Here is a 24,998-nt window from a genome sequence, read left to right as displayed (position 1 = left end):
GCTACACATTTTAATTGCACAACTAATAGAATATTTATGCTGAGTGGCCACATGGGTGTCAAACATTAGACTTGTTTCTCTTATAAAACCAGCTGCTTTTGTACACTACACTATTCTGCTTCCATCAGAGGCAATTAAAGAGAGGTGTGCCGGTTGGGAATAGACACTCTTTAAACAGGACAAGCAGTCAATCCTTCTTTTGGTACATCTCAATTAGATGCACTTCAGCTTTGCATCTTAAACCGAACTCCCATATGTTCCTGAGCAAAGGAGTTTTGTTTGGTCTGTTATCAGACAGCAGAAGAGAATGAGTTGTGGACAGCAGCAGAAGATGGCTGGAATATGGGTTGGCGGTGAAAAGTTGAGAGCAAGTGCCAACTATACAAAAAGGCCTGGGAGGATCAGTTAGTACCAGTGTTAAGGCAGCAAGCAAGAAACAGGAGACAAAGGGCAAGAAAGAAAGCCATACTAGTACTGGACATAAAGTTTAAAGGTAAAGGTACCCCTGCCCGTATGGGCCAGTCTTGCCAGACTCTAGGGTTGTGCGCTCATCTCACTCTAGAGGCCGGGAGCCAGCGCTGTCTGCAGACACTTCCGGGTCACGTGGCCAGCGTGACAAGCTGCATCTGGCGAGCCAGCGCAGCACACGGAACACCCTTTACCTTCCCGCTAGTAAACAGTCCCTATTTATCTACTTGCACCCGAGGGTGCTTTCGAACTGCTAGGTTGGCAGGCGCTGGGACCGAGCGACGGGAGCGCACCCCACCACGGGGATTCGAACCGCCGATCTTTCGATCGGCAAGTCCTAGGCGCTGAGGCATTAACCCACAGCGCCACCCGCGTCCCTGGACATAAAGTTTACCTGGCTGGAAATGAAAAGACAAAATTGTCCCTTGGGCAGGTAGTGCTTTGTGCCTGCAGGCAACTTATCCAGTATAGCACCAGGGGGCTGTCCCTGAGAACTGAACTCTGTATTCTCTTCATTATCTTCGAAATAAAGTGCTTGAGCAGCCACTTGGTCAGGTTTTTCCAACCAGAAAGCGTGAGTGAATCTAGCTAACAGAGACAATAATCAGTGTCGGAAAATGTAGAACATATAAAAATGAGAAAGCAAAAGAGTAAGGGGCTGAAGGAGTAAGAGTTGTGGAATGAGGTTTTGGAGTAGTCTGATTATTCGGCAGATAAATGGACCGAGCGATTTCTCCTGCTCTGTTCTGACAACAAAAGTCTTTGCAATCCCCTTTCAGCTCATCTAGAACTATTTCCTAAGTCCAGAAAGGGCTTTCAATAGATCTTAAAAAGGGAACCAATTAAACAGGTACAAAGCAGCATTTCTAAACACAGACAGTAGTGCGGAACTGCAAAAGACGGTGAAATTTAAAAGTCTTGCTACTTTAAAAGCACAAATATGTCAATTCTACCCCCTCCATAAATTTGAGGAATTAACGTCAGAATTTCATTAAAAAGAGGCCCTTTTAATATGTTTTATTTAAAACAAAAGCACAATACCCTGTGACTGTACAGCAGGCATATAAAGGTCTGAGCCCAAAAGGATAAAGAGATGAGCAAATGAATAAAGAGGTTTATAATGGAACTCTGTAACATAATATAAATGATAGCATTTGCTATTGCCGAGGCTAATGAATATATATTCACATGCATAGCACTTTGGTACCCTTCTGGATGAACGATGCCATATAAAAAGCAATATACGGCTCTCAAGGGCTAGTGAACTGTCTTCTTGAACTACTACTGCTCAGCTGTGGCATATGGCCAATAGTGATATTAAACCATTAAGGTTTGCTGTTCCCTTGATATGGTGTGTGAATCACAGTGCAGTGCAATTTCCCACATACAGAAAGATAGGGGGGGTACACTGATCTTGAAATTCAGCCAGATTCCTAACCCTTGAATCAGAGACACATGACCTAGAAAATGTAGGAACTATATCATTGATGGCTTAAGCTTTCTGAGATCATACACACTTACACATCACTGGGATATTACTGGATGCATCACTGTACCTTAAGCACTGGAGACCTGGGTTTACTTCTTCTTGCTCAAAGGCTCACTGTCCCTTATTCTCCCCAACTTGACAGATGAGAGGATGTGGTTGGCTCCTCTCACATTGTGCTAAGCCGGCAACCTTACCACTGGGGCATGGTCCCTATTCCATAAGCACATAAAATTACAAGACTGGGCCATTCCATGGAAGATAAACAATTTCGTGGGTCTAAGTGATAAGCCATATTGAAATGTCCTCTAAAGAAGAAGTGAAAGCTACTTGTGGAAATAAATATAGAGAAATCCCAAAATTTCAGCACAATTGTGATTTGCTACTAGGTTGCCCTCTGCAAAACAAATGGCATCAAAGAACAGAGAAGCTCAAGCTTTTTCTAACTCAGGTGTTTTAGTTTTATTTTAGTTTTTCAGCTTTGGCTGGGAGAGTGTGACTAATCACAGCCCAGTTTAGTCCAGGGTTAAAACTACATGTTGAGGGTCAAGTTGCATATTAGACAGTGGTTTACAAAAGCACTACAATATATCTTAGGGCTTAGGATGAGACAGAAGTTTGCTACAACCCTGCTGTGTTGTCTGCAGTTGTTACTCTCACACTGCAAGTTGGGAGTATTGTAAGAGAGATGAGGTGAGGGGTTTGTGGCTATCCTGCTATGTACATTGCTGCAAGTATTGCAGTTCATAGGCTGGGATGAGGCTTGTATGTATTGCAAGCCAATTATCACTCATATAAAACTCAGACTGCAGCAAAGTCAGTCTTCTTAGGACCTCTCCCAGGCAAACTCTAATCCTCAATTGTATGCCTCCTGCTCTGCTGACTTGCTTTTACAATGATGGGTTGATCAGCTGACCTGTTGACAGGTATTACTTTTAAATACCAGAGAACTCAAATCACCGAATAGCACATATAAAATAAGAAATGGGTTAGAAAGAACACTAGTTCTTCTCTTTGCTGGTACATTTAATTTGGGTTGTAATGTCTGCTGCCCAATCACAGCTACACTAAAATATTAGCTTTTCCAGTAAATTTCTATGGACAGCTAGCACTTCCACCATGTCTTTAAAAGTTCTATTAAAATCAGAAATGAACTAACTGGTTTACAGCACAGTCCAACACAATCCCAAAGAGTTCAATTGCACTTACTCACAAGCAGGGCTTTTTTCAGCTGGAACTCGCCAGAATTCAGTTCCAGCACCTCTCAGGCAGGCACCATTGCCATTATAAGAGAACAAGGGAGGCGTTCATGGTGAGTTTTGGCACCTCTTTTTCTAGAAAAACAGCACTGCTCATAAGCAAGCATATATGATTTCAGCCACAGTCCAGCAAGTAGCAAGCTGATTTGTGAAAACACGACAATTTCCTGCAACAACTTTAAAAAACAGACAAGATCTAGTGTTTAATGTTTCTGAGCAATATTTTGCTTTCCACTACGAACATCTGGACCACTTATTGTAAATAGTGGTACCTCGGGTTAAGTACTTAATTCATTCCGGAGGTCCGTTCTTAACCTGAAACTATTCTTAACCTGAAGCAGCACTTTAGCTAATGGGGCCTCCTGCCGCTGCCGCACCACTGGAACATGATTTCTGTTCTCATCCTGAAGCAATGTTCTTAACCTGAAGCACTACTTCTGGGTTAGCGGAGTCTGTAACCTGACGTGTATGTAACTTGAAGCGTATGTAACCCGAGGTACTACTGCACAGGGGATCTGATCCTGCTTTCCTGATGACCAGTTAGTTCATATGAAGCTATCAAAGGTAATTTTTATTCTTAAGGTTTGGCTTGTACCACCAACCATGGACAAAGTATAATTCTGAGCCAATTTGTAAAATAACTTTTGAATAATTATGGTTTCAAGTGTTCAAATTTCACAGAGACTATCTCAGTAATCCTTACAGCAACTTTGGAACAACACAATAGTTTACAGTATTATATTCCCATGTTGCAGATGTGAGACTAAGATGGGGAAAATACAGCTTGCCTAAAGCTCCCTTGTGACTTGAAGGAGATATTTGAACAGCAGGCTTCCAAAGTAAAAATGTTTATATACACAAACAATCTCGACTTGTCTTTGAACCCATGCCTAAAATCCTTTTTGTGAATAGGCTGGTCTTGGTTATACCTCATAGCAATTTCCACCATCATGGAGAAATTTTCCTAGCTGCCACATTCCCAAGAATTGATGCTGCCCATATACATAATTAGCTGGTTCACATGAGCCATTTTTTCATGCGAGTGCCTACCCAGAGACAGTCAGGAAAATTCACATGTAAAAATAAACTGTTGTATAAACTAGCCTTCTAGAATGGCAGAATGCAACCTTTAAAAAGTTATTTTTATTATTAATAACATATTACTAGCACAGAGAGAGAGAGCACATTTTTTTTCTTTTGCAAATGGGCACATAAACATGCTATTTAAAGCATAGCACACACAGTAAACCAGTGTTACTTCTATGTGGACTGTGTTGGCAGTAACATAGGAAACCTCCAAGGCAAGGGGAGGAAATGTGAGGTGGATTAATAGGTACTTTGTTCAGACTTCTTGTTTACTTCACTGCATTGGGGGCAGCTATGTTAAATAACAGAATTTCTTAACTTCAATCCGTGCACCAAAGATTGACAGAGGAAAAATATTTAGGATGAGTCAATTTATCAGGAATTCACTGTGCATTTCTGCAGCTGGTGATAGCATCTTTCCAGCAACTTCTTATCTTCCACAGGTTACTGATGACAGTTAAATTAAAGTAGCTTATCACTTCTGCTTCTCACTATTTTATGGAAAGATGTGAGATAAAAACCCAAGAAAATGTCACAGGTTTTGCTAAAGTAATCTAGGAAAACTAGGTATGGTAGCACATATTTCCTATCTATCAGCTAGGCGTGTTAATGTCTAACATTCTTTACCACATTATACCTGCATTACCTTCTGGCTTGTGTTAGAAAATACTGACAGCTGACTATGGCCCAGTTCACATGTCGACACACTCATCAAGATATTAAAGCTTGATGTATATAATATGGCTATGCTACTTGCACCATTAACAGGTTTATGAACCTCATTCTTTCAGCATTCTTTACAACACACCACTGATTCTTTCCTTCAGAGGATACATGGACATTCAGTGAAGCTACTCTTAAATCCCATTTGCTAGGGGGGAGAAAACATGATTTGTGCCCACTGCTGACAGTTTATGTCAAAGGAATTTAGGATGCAACCCTATACACAGTTTCCTAGAGTAAGTTATATTGAACTCAGTGAGGCTTATTCTGAGCACACTTCATAGGACTGTGCTGCCAGAGAACATTTTCTCTCTTTTTGGGGGTGGAGAGGGATGAATTTTACCGATTAACAAAAGTGAAATTTTGTCCTGCTTCATATCAGAAAACCTTCACAACACACAAGCCCTGCTCTGTAAACTGAGGGAGCTCCCTTGTTTCTGTTTGCATTGTAGCAAATATGTTCTCTTCCATGCCAATAACCAACAAAAACATATTTTTGCCACACAAGAACCTTGGCAGCTAATAGCTTTGGAACAGATGTATGTGATAAAAACTGCTGGCTGGTACAGAACACAAATTACCCTGTCACACAGAAATCCTTCAGACCAAAACCAAGCTTATAAGGGAAATATAAAGGTACCCAATGTGCTATGCAGTTGCCTATACTCCATTAAGTTGCAGAACTTCCTTCAGGTACGCTCATTTAGAACTTGAAAGTTACTGTACCTAGAATCATAAAACTAAAGAGCTGGCAAGGACCCCAAGGATCACTTAGTGCAACCCCCTGAGAGCATGAGAACAACTTCTTTCCTACACACAATTGGAGGGAAATGGGAAAAGGATCTGCATAGCTATGTGGTGATGTGGCAGAGACCTGTCTTATAATACTCTTCATTAACCCATCAGCATTTATCCAACAGGAGCAAATGTTTATATATTTGCATGGTTACATCCAGGTGTATCCATATATCAAACACAGGTATGAAATATTTATGTAGAACTGGCAAATTTTTGCATTTCAGACATAGTTTCTTGTCTCTTTAGGACCGTAATAAGCCAAGGTTTCAAAAAGACTAGAGGATCCTCATACATAATTTCCTCCATATGCTTTTATTTTGCCCTACATTATGCTGCAGCATCATCAACAGCAGCAATTTCCTGAATGCTCAGGATAGCTACATGAAACAGAATGGTTGATAATGTAGCCAGTGGGGCCAAGTGCACACCAGGTTTCTTTTTCCTAGAAGTTATTCTACTTTTTATAATGACTCCATTCCTCTTAGCAAAACAGAATTCATAATAACTTCCTTCAGCCTTAGTATGCATGACAAACCTCTATTGGTTTCCTATCATATTAAAATGGCAAAACTATGCATTTGGGGATCAGATGTGACTGTTAGAATACCACTCCAGTAAAAACCAATACCTGTTGATTTACTAACGAACAAGGGCATAGTAGATTAAACGCTCCATACTCTGATCTCATAGTAGTAAGGGGTGTGGTTTTTATTACTCACAAAGCAAACAAATTTCACAAGTTGAAGACAACAGTGTTCACTGAAGAAAGTAAAACACTGAATTATTACAAACACCTTCAAAAACCCTTCCAGAATACCTGCTCATATTGGGGAGGGATGGGTCTGGTTTAAGATTGCTACCAATGCAAGACAGAACTTGAAAGTTTACTAAAGGAAGGTTAATATACAAAAAGTCAAAAAATAACAATAATTTGTTAAAACTAACAACTGTAAATATCAGTGCTAGCAGAAATTTCCAGAAAGAAACACATTGTAGTATTATAGGAAGGTTTTGCTTGGAGAAAATTTTAATTTTGAAATTTGCTCTAAATCTAAAGATTTGTATAATGTATCTTGCTGATCTGATGCATATATAAAAGGCACAGAATGCAATCCAAACCAAGTCTTTTCATTGAAAGCTATGGAATAAGCTTGCAGTTAAATAATTGTCCCATTTTTCACAACTAACTTTCACAAAATATTGAGGGGTTTTTTAAAGTTTAAGAGCAGAACTTGTACAACAGATGTAAACACAGCAGGTTGCTTCGAAAAGGGTTGAACCCATTTTTAACTTGTTTGGAAGTTACAAGATTGGTTCAAAAACATACATTATATAAGTGAAACAAAATACATCTTCAAATTGCTGCAACACTGTTTCATCTAGCAATCACTTTTCACATACCCCAAAGACACAGAGATGAAAGAGAACCCTGAATATCAGTCTCTGGTACAAAACATTTTTCACGTTATCCATTTAGAACAAAGACATGCAAGATTACCATTTTCTCCATAGTAGAATTCTTCCTTTTTAGTCATATTGCTGCTTCCAACTCTAGCAATGTACAACTACAAGGACTTTTCAGGAAGAACAGTTTGTACAGTGAGCTTATGTCCACAAAATACCATGTAACCAGGTTTAAAAATAAAACTAATTGAATGGCACAACCTCATCCAATAAGGATCGGCTCACAATGGGGGTGGGACTTATGACCAAAAGAAAACTGATATCACCCAGTGCCAACATACGGCTGCTGCTATAAATGTCACTCCCATAGAGAACCACCTCTTTTCCAAAGTACACAAATGCACACACAGAGCCCTATTCAAATCATCATAGGTTGGGAAGCAACATTGCCTGGTAGAGTTCCGAACTGTTGCAAATCCTTTTGTAACTCACCAACTGTTTTCTTTGTCTTTGCTTTTTGTGTGTGTCTCTCCCCACCCCTTCAAAATTTGTATATTCTTTGCATGTGTAGACAGATTGCATTGCATTCATTGCAGTGGTATAAATATATCCCACACAGTCTGCTTTGTGTATTATTTAATTATTTATTTAAATATGCTAACAGCTGCAATCTCATGTTGCCTTTACGTTAGTTGCTTAGAGGCTTCTAGTTTTCTGTGCAAACTTTAGCATTTTTAGAGTTTCATTAATTTCAGGGAAGTTTTGAAGCAGTTTTATTCACTTAAATACCACTAGTATATCATGTTGAAGTACTGTAGTAACATTGTGCAAACAAAAACAGTGTTGCAAGCAGCATAGCCAGTGTAAAGGGTTTTGAGGGTATGATAACACCCACATTCAGGATGTAAACTTTAGACAATTGTTTAAAAATATTTCATATATTTACCTTTTTGTATCATTTTGTCTGTATCATTTGGTGCCCAACATTTCTGGCAAGTGTGTTTATAAATCAAGTTCAGCAATGACACTAAAGTAAGCAATGCAGTCCACAAGGTTGACATCGTGCAAGTTAATTGCATGCAAGATGCAATTGTATTTTATATCCTTTTTTAACAGTGATTTTTGAGTATTGTAGCACTGCTATTTTAATGTAGTCTGAAAAGTCACGATTAAATGTTGCAGAAATGTCAAAATGTGAAATGCTCTTGTTCACTGTTCCAGTCAGTGAGCGATGTTCTCCGCCAGGACACTCCATTATATTCTCATCTCACCAAGCTTCCCATTCACCTCCCAGGAGTTAGCTTGTACTGTATTCAGTAGCCGTTGAGAATGCTCAGAAATCATTGTAGTGTTCTTGGGGATTCCCCCTTAGGAATCTTTCTAAAGTTTTTTTTTTTGTACTCCTGTAAACATTTGAGTTCCTGCATGCCTGCTGACAACTCCCTCTTTTGCATTAATATTACTGTTTGGCTATATGGGCAACAGCACTCACACCTGAGCCTCAGAAGTAAAGGGAATGATGAACTGATTTTACCAAGCAGAATGTAGTTGACTGAACTGTTAAAAATTATATTTTATCATTCTGTTTTATTGAATAGCTATAATAATACTTTTGGATGTGTTGTTATGGCTAATACAATACATTGGAACCGATGATGAATGGATGGATGTTTAGAAATGGGGTCTGAATGTCTATTTTTATACTATTACTCTGTTTCCTAACTGCATGCTTCAAATGCTTTGGTTCAAAGCTTTTCAATGCTTTGAGGTTTTTTTACTGCAACTCTTGCAGGCCTCTATGCTTAGGAATGTGACCTTCCATTAAGAGATTTAAATACATTTCTGCGTATATTCAACCATTCCTTTTCCATTATACTTTTCACCATTGCTTTCAATAATTATTCATGTATACACACGAACACTAAACTGGAATGCCTGAAAGCTAGAAAAATGCCTTTTCTCACAATTTTCTTTGCATAATAGCTTTTGGCTGCACTGACTTTGAACTACCTGTGCCATACACTGAGATAGCTGGTGGTGTATGCACTGGCTTTTTACATGCTGCTGCAAGAACCTTTTCCAGTGTGCGGTTATCAGTGTAGGGAGTTATCTGCAGCATGTGTGATAATGTCTGCTGCTTGCTTGGCTAGAGAAATATAGGTGGGAGAGGGAGAGCAGAAACCTCTGGCTTGTGTTTGGCTGGAATGTAGCCTAATAAGAGTCATATTATTATTGGGGAGCCAGTGTGGTATAGTGGTTAAGAGCAGTGGACTTGTAATCTGGTGAACTGGGTTCCCTTCCCCGCTCCTCCACATGCAGCTGCTGGGTGAACTTGGGCCAGTCACACTTCTTTGAAGTCTCTCAGCCTCACTCACCTCACAGAGTGTTTGTTGTAGGGGAGGAAGGGAAAGGAGAATGTTAGCTGCTGTGAGACTCCTTAAGGGGAGTGAAAGGCAGGATATCAAGTCCAAACTACTACTACTACTACTACTACTACTCTTCTTCTTCTTCTTCTTCTTCTTCTTCTTCTTCTTCTTCTTCTTCTTCTTCTTCTACATATCTGCTGGCCCTGTCCCCCACTGAGATATGGGTTCTTAGGCTGAAAAAAAGGCTTTCTATCCCTATGATATGGACTTGTGTCAGGGGTACCTGAAGCTGTCAGATTCAATATGGGGCATGTCTTTTTAGCTCTGCATTGTCATCAAAGCAAAATGGTTTAGCTGGAGTAGTTCTTTCAACATAGCCATTAACTGTAATAAAACCCTCTCCCATGCTGGGTCTGGCAAGGCCTAGGTATGCACTTTATTATTATTATTATTTTAAAAAACAAATCTGAATTTTTATCTCATTATTTCCAGCAGGCTCAGAACTAGTTATCAACAAACAAATAAACATATGCATAAATTCAGAAGCCCAAAAACTCTCTTTGAAATATGTGGATTAAGACATATAAAACATATACAAGGAAGCTGAGGCTCATACTCTGTTTTACTCTTGAACAAAAAGCATGTACTGCGAACAAAAGACTGACAAATACTATGGCATAATTTAAAATACACTGCAGCTACTTGAAGCTTTTCAGAATTTCTGACCTTGTCTTTCATATTCATCCTTTGTTATCTTCTTTTAAATATGTACTGCACTTGACTAACATTCTGGCATGCAGCGCCCTGAGAGCTGCATTGTTTCGACATCTGCCAAATACCAGATAACCAGAAGACCACTTAGTGAACTTGGCTGCAACACACTTGGAATGGTAGACCTGAACAATACTGTAGAATAATATGCAACCGAACTAAATGATGCTAACGGGCTAAGACTGACCTGATTGCCTAAGTCTAGGGCAAATAATGATGAAAAATATCTCATACTGTCACTCCCCGGATGATCTGAATTGAACTAGAAGCAGTCTCCATGTAATATAAAACCCTAACACTGGAGAAGTTGTAAACAATCAGTGCGTTATTGGGACTTTTATTATTGAAATATTGAGCTATGTAACAGATCTTCTCTACCTACATGCCTAATGAATGCTGCCATTTTGCCGTTTTTAAAAGGATAATATTCTGTTACTGTACCTATTATATCACCATCACCACATTTTACAATGTTAAGCACTGTGTGTGAGACTCCCATTATAAGAGGAAACCTCTGCTTTATACAAACCACAATGTCTTGTTTCTCTGCCACTTTAGTAAGCTTTTAGAGAACAAAATGAATGAAGCAGGGATGCCAACTCACAGCCGTTCCAATATGCACAAAACGCTAATAGCCTTCCCGTTCTCAAAATCTGCCCTGACAAATCCTGGTTTTCAATGACATGCCACACATAACATTTTGCCTGCTGTCAAATAATAACCAACATTAAAAGGGCGTCATAATAAGACATACATCATGCATTTTAAAGCACAGATAAGCACTGACTTGAAATGGTGCCAGCCACCTATTAACCAAACAAACCACAATTAATTCTGTTTATTTCCTACAATTTGTCAGTTGTGGCTTCTTCCATCAGTTGTCAATTCAGCAGTGTGGTATAGCAAAGGTGGGCAATGAGGATTATGCACAGACACACAATATATATATATATTGTAACTTTCACCCATAAGAGGTTTCAAAAGCATGCTCAAATTGATTTCAACTGGTTGTTTTTAGGGATATTTTACCAACCTTGCTTTCGCATTTTTACTTTTTATTATTATTGCTGCTTTATTGTGGTACTTTATTATATTTAATTTATATTATTATTGTTAGCTGTCTTAAGCAACTTTTGATGTAAGGGTGGGGTTAAAATTTAATAAGCAAATTTTTAAAAATCATCTAATTCCTTGGCTGCAGTTTTTGGATGGTGGCAATCTATTGTGGCATCTAGTGAGAACGGACATTTTATACCTCTTCAGTTACTAAAGAAGAAAAGGGAAATTTCAGATTTTCAGATTTTGTTGTATAAAACTGAGGTGTACCCAGGGGTTGGCTAGGTTTGTTCCTACCAAGGGTACAAGCCCAGAGAAGTGCCTCTCTACTCTGGCTCAAAGTGGTTAAGAGCCTGTCTGTCCATCCGCATGCTCCATGGACTACTCTCATATAAGAAAGAAGACATTTCTAAATAACTTTTTTTTTTTTACAATTTAACTAATATTTAAAATGTCCTGTTGCTTAAGATGAACACACACACAGGATATACAGCACAGTATGTGTACAAGTTGAGAAAGCTTTATTATAAGATCTGCCTAAAGACATGGTCCCTATACACAACCTTGGATTCACTGCATAACTTGGTTGGTTTAGAGCATGGTGCTGATAACACCAAGGTTGCAGGTTCAATCCCCATATGGGACAGCTGCAAATTCCTACAGTGCAGGGGGTCGGACTAGATGACCCTCAGGGTCCCTTCCAACTCTACGATTCTATGTGTTTAAAGCAGTATTTAGTATTTTTTTAAAAAATCGGTGCACTGCTACGTTTATATTTTTGCTTTCATAAGATCGATTTGAATTCTGTATTTGTAGAATACAACACTATTTAACTACTTCTTTAAAAGTTCATTAAAAAGAGCAGCAAGATTTGTTATAGAAAGAAAAGTGCAGTGCCTAATTAGGCACTTCAGTACTTGCTTTATAATCCCACATGCCCTGCGGTTGCTTTGCATTCTGAATCCTTAAACAGGTCCTTTTAAAACTGTGATCTAATATAAAATAATTAACATCTTTGCTTGTTGGGAGATACATTATTAATGCATATATAACACATATAAGCTGTTACAAACACACACACACTGGTGCTATAACTGAAAGATGGCTGGTGAATTTAGCAGGAGAGCAAGAAATAGATGAGCGCTTGAAAACCAGAGGGGGGGATGAACCAAGAAGAAAGTCTGGCTGGAATGAGATGTTTGTGTGGCACTAAAAAGGGAACAGAGAACAGAGGCATTGGTGGAGAAAAAGAAATAGAAGCATACTTGGATCACGGGCAAGACAACACATTGGCTATATTGGGTCATTAGACCTTTTGACTGGAATGATCCAGAAGTTAATCTGTTTAGCTAATAAAGCTGCAGGTTCCTTTGGACTCAAGTGCCTCAGCATGTCCTGCTGAGGCAATGACATGCTTCCACAAGACTCTACAGCAGGGATTGCCAACCCAGTGTGTGCAGGTGTCCTCAAAGGCCTTCTTTGGTGTACCCCAGATAAATCATAACCCCTAGGTTCCCAGTTCTTATTTAAAAAGACAAAGTTTCTAGCATTTTTAGAACCTAAGATATGAGGCAAAACATACAGATACCGTTCTTTTCAATTTTTTGTGCAGAACTAGCCCATACATGGAGATGGAGAGGTGTGCTTGTGGTGTATGTTTGCAAGCAGGGGTTGAAAAGGAAATATGTATGTATGAATGTGTGTGTGGCTTGTGAGAAAGGAAGAGACGTACTTGGGCTGAGCGATATATTTATCTGTGGCCTGTATATGTGAAATGAACGTGTGCATTTGGGAAGAGAGCAACCAGCAATGACTGTACTCGGCCCCCTCCCATGACAGCCATGTTTTTTATGCCACACCCCCACAGAAGTGATGTCACTGGCGCCCACGGCACTTTCTCAAAATTAAATGTGCCTTGCTGGACCAAACGTTTGGCAGCCCTAGCTTTGCTCTACAGAATGTCCAGGGTGGGTGAAAGGCAGTTCCTGTGAAGAGACAAATGAATGTGTACGTATTCTTGGAATGAGTGCAGACATATTTAAATATTCTCTGACTTAAATTAGATTGACATCAGCTGTTTCACAAGACAGGTTTTTTTGTTATTCATTGTTCGCTTTTGTACAATTACCAGTACGGTGCAAAGAAATGTAAAGATGTTTCAGTGTCAAGCTAATTCCGCCTAACAGTGAAAACAAGCACTTCCTTCCCCATTTTTTCCAGCAGGCAATTTACATAATGCAGTATATTGAGGTTAAGTTTTCACATCAACACCAGCCTCTTTCCAATTCCTGCAATTCAAGGACCGCATGGTGTTGCCCAATGCGCCCCCCCCCCCCGCCGGCACCGAGGCATCATTATAATGGGAACAACCTGCTCCTTCAGTTGCATAATGGCAATCAAGTTTGAATAAATCTCACTTAGCAATTAAAACAATCAGAGAGCAATGCCGTCTCATCTACTCACTTAAAAGGGGAAAAGCAATATTCGACTACAATAGTACGAGCAGAAATATACTGTATATGTCAATAGAATATGCCAATGCAGAAATAAATCAGAATTAGTTGTGTTTCCTCTAAGTCTATGCCTCCTTAACCTATCTGTTTCTCAAACAGAAGTCCATTAATCTATTTGGCAAAACACTTCTGAAAATGAGTGATATTTCAAAACCAGTTTATGATATTGCCTTGGGAAAGGGGATAGCTGTTCCAAGTTAGGGTGTTGGGGGAGGGGGCAAAGCTGCAAAGCTCTTCTGAGTCACATGGCCATTCTCTTTTCTCCCAACGCACATTAAGTGGCTCACAAGCTATTATTCATGTGACAGTGATTGCAATTCACCTATTTGTCTTCTGGCTTTTTAATGCTTCCTAGTTCGAATTGTGATGAGATTTTAATAACTGGAAATCACTTTGGGGTTCTTTTTAAGATTGGAAAGATGATAATATTTTATGAATAAATTAAAAATATGGCACAATTATTTGTGTTCATGCTACAGTGTGATTAAAAGGAGAAAGTGCCCCTTTTCTTTACTCTCCATATAGAATATATTTCTATACAGAAGCCTGCTTCTACATACAGATCTTCAGGGTGTTTTTATTGTAGGGAAAAAAAGGTGTCATGAAGTTGTTACAGGAAGTGTTACATTTTTAACCAGTGCTTTTCTTTTACAAAAAAGGTGTCAGTACTGCATACCCTTGAGGTACGTGGGTGGCGCTGTGCTCTAAACCACTGAGCCTCTTGGGCTTGCCGATTAGAAGGTCAGCAGTTTGAATCAGTGCAAGGGGGTGAGATCCTGTTGCTCTGTCCCAGCTCCTGCCAACCTAGCAGTTTGAAAGCATACCAGTGCAAGTAGATAAATAGATACTGCTGCGGCAGGAAGGTAAACGGCATTTCCGTGTGCTCTGGCACTCGTCACTGCCCTCCGTGCACCAGAAGCGGTTTAGTCCTGCTGGCCACAGGACCCGGAAAGCTGTCTGTGGCCAAACGCCAACTCCCTCAGCCTGAAAAGTGAGATGGGCGCCACACCACATAGTCACCTTTGACTGGACTTAACTGTCCAGGAGTCCTTTACCTTTTACCTTAGCCTTTCTCGTATTAGGCCTTGGCATCACTACACAGATGGAGCTATCAGAGAAATACTTCAGAGTCCTATAATTTGATCCAGTATTAATATTTTAATATCTTCCTGGCTGATCATGAATATCTTATTTACCTCTGCATTTTTCTTAACCAAATCCTATACCCTTTTACCTGGGAGGAAGCCACACAACGGGACTTGAGTAAACACATTCAGGACTGCACAATGTTACACACTATTTTTTTTTCAGACCAGTGTAAGTTGAAAAGCACTAGCACTTTTGGGTGAATGTGGATGAACTTCTGAATATGTATGTTTATTTGAGTGAATATATACTTATCTGAGTAGTCAAACCATATTCACTTTATGCACATTAATTTTAGAAAATACAGATATATGGATATGAAAAACTGGTGTTGAGCTAGTTGGGCACTGTAATTGTTTGACATTTTGATTGCTAGGTGTCCTTTCTATATTCTATTAGACTTTTATAATGACTTGGGGGTGAAGAAGGAGGTTCTCTCTTTCTACCTTCGTCCTACTTCTTGAGCTATTATGTCACGGATGCTGTGTAAAATTAGCCTTGCGAAATGACAAGAGATATAAATGACGTATAAACGTCTGATGTAGAATGATTATAATTATCATTTGTACCTTCATACGCAGTAATGCAAGTCAGTCATGTTTAATTTTCCAGAATGATTACATTTCCACTTCACAAGAGAGGAAGTTAAATGACCTGCATGGTCCTCACGTTTTATCCCCTGCACCCAGCCACTATTTGTTATGATTGGTCTCAAGAAAGAAAAGAAAAAGCTCCAGAAGTCTATCCGTGTTAGAGTTTGGGAGCAGAAGAAAATTTCAAATATGCAGATAAATTATTCTCTCATAAAATCCAGTCTCTAATATGTCAACACTGAATTGTTGAATCTTACACTACCAGTGTCCAACAAGGAATGTACCCACAAGTCCTGAAAGGGATTTTTCCTTCTCCACCTCTTCTGCTATTTGTTTATTTTCAGTAGGTATTCTTCTGTTTTTCCTTAGCTAATAAAGGCAGTGTTTGGATTTTATTCATCCGTACAACTTCTACATACTAGCCCACTGTAGCATGAGGTTGTTCATAATCAATATGAAAAGACACATAATTTATTAAGGGATAACTGACTAAAACATTCTTAAAGATTTATTACATGAATTTAGAAAACAAATGCATGAAATGAAGGATCTGAGTGTTCCAGTAATGCTAGGATTCTCTGATACTTAACTATGGGCCACTTTTTGGTAACAGTCATACTGTATGAAGGTCAAAGTACATGATACACATAGGAAGCTGCCTTATACCAATCATACCAATCATACGTTTGGGATCAGGGGACTTTCCCAGCCACAGTGGGAGATGCCAAGGATTAAACCTGGGATCTTCTGCATGTTAAGCGGATGTTCTGCCACTGAGCTACGGCCCAATGTTTGCCAAACTTGGGTCTCCAGCTGCTTTTGGACTACAATTCCCACCATCTCTGACCACTGGTCTTGCTAGGTAGGGATAATGGGGGTCATACACCAAAAACAGCTGGAGGTCCAAGTTTGGGAAACACTGCTATGGCTGTTCCCCACTTGTCATGCATAGTGTGAAGCTGTTCACAGTTTTTTTTTCTTTACTTACAGCCATGGGAGGAGGGAGAACTGTTATCAGGACTGCAATTCATGAGAGAGAGAGAGGTTTGTCACTATTCCAAAAAGTTAAACAGCTTTGTATAACTAACACAATGAAAGCAATGCATAAGTAACATAATTAAAAGATTCATAGTTATATCTTTTTCTTTTCATTTCATTTTTTACTTCCTTGATGAGATAAAATATTTATAGCTGCACTGTGGCTACAGTATTTCCAAACCCTCAGGCTACAAAGGATGTACCAAATGAAACCGCATGGAGCTGCATACATTATATTAAGTTCTTGTCCTAGTTGTAATATATATATATATATATATATATATATATATATATATATATATATAAATAAATAATTTTTATTAACTGGCCAATCACATCAAATTAAATCACATCACATAAATTCCAAATTACAAAGCCAAATTTTTAAATTTTGTTGGGGGAACCCATACTTCAAGATCCAAAGGGGGATTCAGATCATCTTCTTATTACTGCGTTAATGTCCAAATCAGTCCCAATCAGTCCAAACAAAATTCATAATTCTATCCAGTCTTATCTTGGTGTTTCCACATCATATCTTGTTCATATAATTTCTATTTTTCCTTTACGATCTCTTCTGTTAGTCTCCTTAAGCCAATAAGCAAAATAATAATCCTGTGTGGATTTCCCGTTCCTCCACTAAGTCTAGATGGTTTCCATATATCTCCTTCGTAGATAACATCGCTCTTTCCATCATAAATTTGGCATTTGTCGCTCTTAAGTCCCACCGAGAAGTTGATCCATGATATGTAAACAACTCTATTTCTCCCTTTCTCCTCCCAGACCCAAGAGCTCCAACAATGCCTCCCAAAATGGCGACGGCATTTTTAACTGCGTCATTCCAAAACTCTTAGCTTTCCAGCTTCATCTTGAAACATTGCTTTGGTTCGAAAGTTTATCTCCACACAGCCTTAAATCCACAGCTTAAGTCCTTAGTTTCTGACTCATTAGGGGAGGGGATTCTTGTTAAATCACATAAGAAAAAGAAAGGCAGTTTTTTCCCCCCCTCCCCCCTCAGTCATACCGTATCTTGACGTATCTTCTCCTATTTTATTCTTGTCTTGTTATCAGAGATCTCTTCTGTCAGCAGTCTTTACTCCCCTTTTTCCTTGAAGGATGTGCAATTTATCTCGTCCAAATTGTTTCTTTTGAAGATGCTTGCAACTAGCGGCACGAATCAGGGACGGCGTCCAGGAGTGCTGGAATCCCACAGGAGGGCTTTGTGCCTAGTGCCCCCACCCCCACAAATTCGGGGGTGGTATAGGGCACAGCAGGCAAGGGCCGTCCCCCCCCCACAATCCTGGGAGGGTTAAGGAGGCTAATTACCCCCATCATAGCCTCCAAATTACCTCGTGTGGGTCGGAGAGATGTTATTGTCAGCCATCTTCCGATGCGCCACCTAGTGGCCCCCCCAGTTGTAAATATAATATGTTAAATCATTCTACATTTTGCTGTCCGTTCAATCTCCTTTACAAAAGAAGTGTGTGAGAGTGGGGGGAGAAAGAAACTGAGGAAATATTCTCATTCTCTGCATATGTCTTTGCTTATGGGGGTTAATATAACAAGTATGAAAAGAGTTTCAGTGTGGAGAACAGAATTACCAATGGAGAACAGAATTACCAAAAGGAGTTTCTTCAATCTGTTCCAAGTTTAGATTCAATATTATTTTAACTACATGGTAGTGAAGGGCAGTGGTATTCACTGTGAAATCAATGAATAGAGGAAATGTTTGCAGATCGGCACATAAAATTAAAGATACTACCAGTATAAAAATTCCTTATGCTTTAAGTTATAAAAGCCAGATACAAGTTCTTATACACACTCCAGCAAATATTCTCTTCCAGCAGAGACTTTATTTGTCTCCTTTGTGCCATCCATTCTTCTTCTATGACCATTACTCTTCCTTCTAGTTAGCTCCCTCAGTTCCTCTTCAACAACACACCAATGATGATGCTATGGGGGGAATAATATAATGTAGGGCACGTGTGCCAACTTAAATAAAATATTGGGGGGAGGGGCAGGTTAGCCCCGCCCCACATAATTGATCACATGACAAAGCACATGAGCACCATTTGTTATTTTCGTCATTCTCTATTTTAGATTTTAAAGGGCATGGGGCTGTCTATTCCTGCCTATGTAACTCTGTAATGAGCCATGCACACTCATGGTACTCAACAAATATCAAAATACAGCAAAGAACATGGCAATCCGAAGTTCTTTGTAAAGCAAGGGTGGGAAACCTGTGGGCTACAGTTCCCATCATCCCTGACCACTGGCCGTGCTGGCTGGCGCTGGTGGTAGTTGGAGTCTTAATAGCTCCAAACAATCCCCACCCTTGGGTTGATCAAAATTACCTGGCATCCAGTATCTGACAGACACAGCTTTGTGAAGAAAGGATTCAGAATTGAAACCTGCTGATAGGAAATGTGTCTGTCATGATGTCAGGGAATGGAATGAAGAGGTAGAGGAATGGTGGGGATCTCTCCCCCACTCCCGCCTTCTCCTGGAACTGAAGGGAGGAGAGAGACAGTATTGAAGTGCAGCCAAGCTATGTAGTGAGCAGCCAAGGTATGCTGAGTTAGGAGAAGTAAGGGAGGGGAGAGAGCAGTCAGCGAACACTTCAATAGACAGCATAGGAGATCCTCCATCCCCTAGGATGCGACAGTCATTGAGGGTACAAGAACAACATACGCAGCAATGTTTGGCAATGGGAGGCTTCCATAGAGGCGGGTGCTGTTGGGGAAGGGGGAAGAAGTCAGAGTGAGCGACTCCATCATGGAGGAAAGACTGGAATTCTTTGTCTGTTACTACAGTGACTTAATAAATCATAAGTAAAAGCTTTCTTGTTTCCTCCTGGCTCCTTGAAACCTTCGGGAGAAGAGGGAGAGATTCCTCAGGCCTGACACATGAGACTAAGTGTTAAAAATTAGAAAATACTCATAAAAAAAATCCTCTAAATAATATTGAAATTTTTTTAAGTACTATTAACAACAGAACCAGACACAACCAAAAGGGCAAGACATAGTTCCCCTCAATTACATTCATATATTGTATTTTTCAATATTGATTTTCACATTTTAACTGCATACTTCATCATTTTAAAATCCTAATAAAAAAGTCACAGAATGTAAACATTTTATAGCCCATTTTCAGTTTTATGCACTATGCTGCATTCATGCACTTGAAAACAATGATAAGGCAATAAAATGATAGGACATGCATGTGAAAGTCTGCTGCCTGGTACATTTAGCTTCAGTTTGAACAGAAATAGCCTATTTTTTGCATGAAACATCCAAAGTCATTCTACTGCTTTCACCTGTATCCTATAATCAATATTTTAACCTATGCACATAAAACTACAGGTGCATATTTTTTAAATAATATATATATATACCTGTAAAGTGCTAGCAAGCCTGAATGTAACTGACACTTCTTGTCCATTTGAACTGGATTTTAACTGAGTGCAGAAAATTGGAAACAAAACTTAATTGGCAGAGATCAGTTTTAGATGGCTTACTATGTTAAACAAAACGGTAGCTATAGAATCTGCAAAGAACAGCTTATTTCCTCACATTTTCCTCATTCATGAATTTATATTTATATATCAGACATGACTAAACAACACCTTGAGTAACAAAGTAACAGAAATCTCTCAGTTACTTGGCAGTTGAACTGTTTTTTGTGGAGTTTTTTAAAGGCACATGTCACATGCTCCTCAGTGTGTGGTTATTCTTTAAAATATCTGTGCTAGTCATGTCTGACTCTTGGTGACCCCATGGACCAGAGCACGCCAGGCACTACTGTCTTCCACTGCCTCACGCAGCTTGGTCAAACTCATGTTAGTAACTTCAAGAACACTGTCCAACCATCTCGTCCTCTGTCATCCCCTTCTCCTTGTGCCCTCAATCTTTCCCAACATTAGGGTCTTTTCCAGGGAGTCTTCTCTTCTCATGAGGTGGCCAAAGTATTGGAGCCTCAGCTTCACGATCTGTCCTTCCAGTGAGCACTCAGGGCTGATTTCCTGAAGAATGGATAGGTTTGATCTTCTTGCAGTCCATGGGACTCCTCCAGCACCATAATTCAAAAGCATCAATTCTTCGGCGATCAGCCTTCTTTATGGTCCAGGTACTGAGACATTATTTAGCATGTGTCAACATGTGTCACAGAACTATTTTTTTTCCCTTTGGTGTTTTCGTTTCTCTTTCTTTCTCTGTTTTTTGTTTTCATTTAGTTTAGTTTCTTTTTTCTTATCATATTATGATGGGGGGCTTTAATAAAACCTTATTTAAAAAAGTAAACCCCATTGAGTTCAATGAGGCTTGTTCCCAGTAAAGTGAGCATTGGATTGCATCTTCAGTCCCCTTTATTGCAGCCCTACTTCGCAGCTGCAGATGTTAATTCAACTTAACATTTAGCTAGCAACTACCACATTCTTGCTGCTTTTGTATACAAAATGCAACGGTGAGGTGGTTGGGAGTACACTGAAGTACAGTAGTATCAATTAACATAAAATGTGGCTGTTGGAGAGTTGTGCCATTATGGATAATGAGTTTACTTTAGTACTGTGAATTTATACCTCGTGTGGAGTTCCATCCAATTCACACAATCAGCACTCCTTACAATTATCCTGTAAGATAGCCATATGCTATTATCTTCATATGTAGGTAGGACTGTGACTCTTTGACATCTCCACCCACGGATTGCATGAACCCTACTGTAGACTTATAATAGTAGGATTGTCAGTTTGAAACCCACAGAATACGTGTTTAACCTTTAAAGGCATTAATGGTTGTCAATGCTGCTTCCATCCATTTTTCAGATGATCTTTTAACATTTTGGCCTGTAACAGAGCACAGCTGGTGTCCTGCAGGTGGAGAAGGAGAGCAGAGGGAAGTATCAGGCAAGGAACAGACAAGAGCTGTCTAGGCCACCATATAGCTCTGTTGATCAGTGAATTTTAAAAGGAAGTACACATTTTCCAGATTGTAATCTGGAAACTCAGCTGCCATCTGCTACCATCAGCTTCCTTCCTTTGTAAATTCTCACTAAAATCTGCAACATATTTCTATCCTGTACATTTCTGCAGTGGAATATGTAATATTCCCACTGAAGAGAGTTTTTACAAATGTGCTATAACGGTTGTAGCATAAACATGACATACAGTCAATGCAGCATGTTATCTACCCCTTCCTGCTCCACGACAATGTGTTATGCCTTAATAGCAGCAACTGAATGAGTTAGGGCACAATCAGTAGAAATGAGTAAGTTCATTCTAAGCAATACTCCTTGACACCCATACAAACCACCTTCATTCTTAGTACCACAAACTGCCAAGGACCATTACAGCAAGCAAACATCAACCACTCCAAAACCTTCATATTTTGCCCTCCTAACAAGGGGCTGTGGTATTATTTAGGGTGGTGTGTTGGGTGTTTTTGTTGCTGTAATTGATACTACTTTTTTGTATATTTATTTTTAGATCTTATTGAGATTTTACGTGGAAATTGTTCGATTTTGTTGCGTTTTTTGGGGGGATGCGTTTTACTTATTGTTTATCACTACTTTTGTTATGTTTGTAATTCTGTAAATCTTTTCATGCTCTAAGTCTCCTTGAGCATGGTTTTAGTTAGTGAAAGGCGGCCTTCTAATAAAATGATGAAGAAGGATTAAGAAAGCTGTTGTTCACATTCCATATATATACATACTGGCGTGCTTGTGGGGTGTGTAACATCCCAGTATCACACAAGGGCCCTACTGGGAATGAAATGCAAGAAAATCAGCACACACAGCCCTGTCTAAACTACCTCTTCCGGATGAGCATTAAATTAGCCGACATCTCTCAAGAAGTGGAAAAGTCAACAACTAATGTTACCTAAAAGTATGAATGACACTGAAAACTCATTCTGAACAAGCAATAAATATTTCAGAGTGCTCATTTAACTCTGCAAACATTTAAAAAAATATCACTACTAACCAGCAGTTTTACAGTGATCATGTTTTACTTCAAGTAATTGGTTTCTGCAATACGCTTTATTTTTTAATCCTCCTTTTAACAAGCTGGATTTTCTTACTCACATAAACACCCCAGGGTGTCACATGCCCATGTGCTGAGGCATGATAACAATTACATCACCTACGCATTTGCTAGGAAGGAAATGTGTGGAACAACTGTACTGTAAAGATAGGGGTCTCTTGTTGAAACAGATCTCCACTGGGTTTCTCTAACTAACATTATTTTTAAAAAGTGTGAAGGTTTACAAATTTGTATTGCCATAATCGGTGTCTTCCCAACATCACACAAGCTGTAATGCTTTTCCTCCCATATCATGCGTTCAGTAATCCTCGTTTTCCTGGGTCACAGGCCCTGAAACCCTCCTTCTCCTTGAATCTCAAATTCTCTCTCTCTCCTTCTTACTGTAATCCCCTTGTGCAAGATGTGCTGCAGGACTGCTCCCGCATGATGGATTTTCATTCTGCTCAACCTTAAAGGTAACTGGCAATAAAAGTGTTTTATGTATCCAGTATTCATCGTCCTCATGTGGTTATACAGGCTGTAATTTAACGTCTCAGTAGTGGAGCTATTCATAAACCATTCAAACTGTATCTTTCAACTTTAGAATGTCATCAGAACTACTTGATTGAATCTTGCCTCCAGTTTGGCACCTCTTTATTCTACATGAAAAGTCAGCCATAAGCATTTTAGCAAATTCAAAATTGCTCAGAGCTCCCAATAGGAATAGTTGTTAATTAGGACCCATAGCAACAGACCCTCTGGTAAAGGAACAGTATTTGGTAGCAAAGCACTCAGAAGAGATGCCTCTTTAGAGATAGAGAGGAAGTGTCTGTTCTGAAACAGAATACTTTGAATCTAGGACACATGTCTAGGTTGCAAATGCTTAGACGTCATCCAGACTGGATAGGTCTTATGTTCCAAGAATACACCTTTGCACAGAGTTTGTAAGCAGAGGCTGAATGTTTATCTCTTAGGGATGCAATAGTTGCAAGATTCCTGCACTTAGCAAGAGGTTGGAACAAATGACCTTCAAGGTACCTTCCAACAGCAAAGTTCATTGACCTCAATGCAAAGGTCACACAGACAGAGACTCTACTGATTTTTGTTCTTCCTTCTCAAAAAACAGGCCAGCAAAGGATGATAACACCACCACTCCACGATCTCTCTAGATTTCCTCAGTCAGCTCCTTTGTAGGCTGCACTGACACAAAAGAGGACAGCCGCACAATAATTGAGCACCACAACTTGCTGGTGTCGCACAGCTGTTTTCAGGCTGTTTTACTAATTTTAGAAGCCCAATTATATATGCAGGTACTGAGAGCCCCATGCCACAAAGGAATTTCAAAACTCCTGCAACAATTCTACAGTATCATTCTGATTAGTTTAAACAAAATGTGCCTTTGAAACTTTTTGATACAGTATTACCCATCTTTTCCCTGATGTTTCTTTGTTCTTGTGAGTCTGATTCTGTTGTTAACAATTGTTCTATTGCTTCTGACACTAATTTACCGGTATTTAATTTGATCATAAAATAACACTACAGTGAACTGCCTTGTGAACTGAATTTTCTTTAAACCTTATTATTCAAATCATCAGACAATATTCAACAAGCTATTTCTCCTAAATGCATTTATTCATTGAAATACACAATGAATACACACAAATTCAAAATGAGAATATCACTACTAAAGAGTTGTCAGTGGTTTACTAATTGCCAACCAATAATTCCAAAGGAGTGCCCTCAAATTGGCTCAGATTTTTAAAATGCCAATACAACCGGCATAATTTGTAACTCCCTCCCCTCCCTACAAAAACAAAACCAATAAACACCTAAATGCAGTCCATCACTCCTGGCCATGAGTTCTGGAAGACTTGCTCCCTGGAAGACCTTCCTAGTACAACACTGTGGCCACTAGGCTCTGTCACAACCTCTTTAAATCTGCAAGCCATATATTTAAATGTTTTAACTGGCACTGTTGTCTTTGTGACGGCTAATGAAAAGCTGTGTCCAAGAGGTTTAAGACTAAAGGACCATGTGTCACTGAGGATTAAATGGCAACCACAATGAAGAGCCAGGATCCAGATACTTGAAGTCTGTTCAAGGGCTTGCATATACCCAGTGGATATTCTGCCCTCCCTTTTTCTTCCTTTTGCATTTTGAAACTCTCCACAGTTTCAAAAGTGATTATCCATGCAGTGCAAACTGGAGGTTCCCTTGGATGCTCAGTACTAGTTATGCAGTTCTTCATTTCCTGTTGAATGTAAATAACAAATATGACTTC

The 24,998-nt window shown here is 39.4% G+C and overlaps 2 protein-coding genes across 7 annotated transcripts in view; one reads left to right on the top strand and one right to left on the bottom strand.

Moving 5' to 3' along the window:
* LHX8 (LIM homeobox 8) overlaps positions 1–24,998 on the top strand; it is a 185,899-nt gene that overhangs the window by 109,469 nt on the left and 51,432 nt on the right. The window lies entirely within an intron of this gene.
* SLC44A5 (solute carrier family 44 member 5) overlaps positions 1–24,998 on the bottom strand; it is a 147,871-nt gene that overhangs the window by 71,822 nt on the left and 51,051 nt on the right. The window contains exon 1 of one of the 6 annotated variants that reach the window (XM_083620947.1): positions 7,319–7,432. The exons of 4 other annotated variants lie outside the window; for them this stretch is intronic. In XM_083620947.1, coding sequence (XP_083477073.1) covers positions 7,319–7,355 — 37 coding nt within the window. In that variant the 5' untranslated portion in view covers positions 7,356–7,432. Of the gene's footprint in view, positions 1–7,318; positions 7,433–24,998 lie in introns of those variants that run through there. One more of the 6 variants, XM_083620945.1, reaches the window with a different exon arrangement.

This window comes from Podarcis filfolensis (assembly GCF_964270895.1).
Source record: "Podarcis filfolensis genome assembly, chromosome: 6".
NCBI classification, from domain to species: domain Eukaryota; kingdom Metazoa; phylum Chordata; class Lepidosauria; order Squamata; family Lacertidae; genus Podarcis; species Podarcis filfolensis.
Note: the sequence above shows the minus strand (reverse complement) of the source record. Positions and strands in the feature narration are given on the sequence as shown.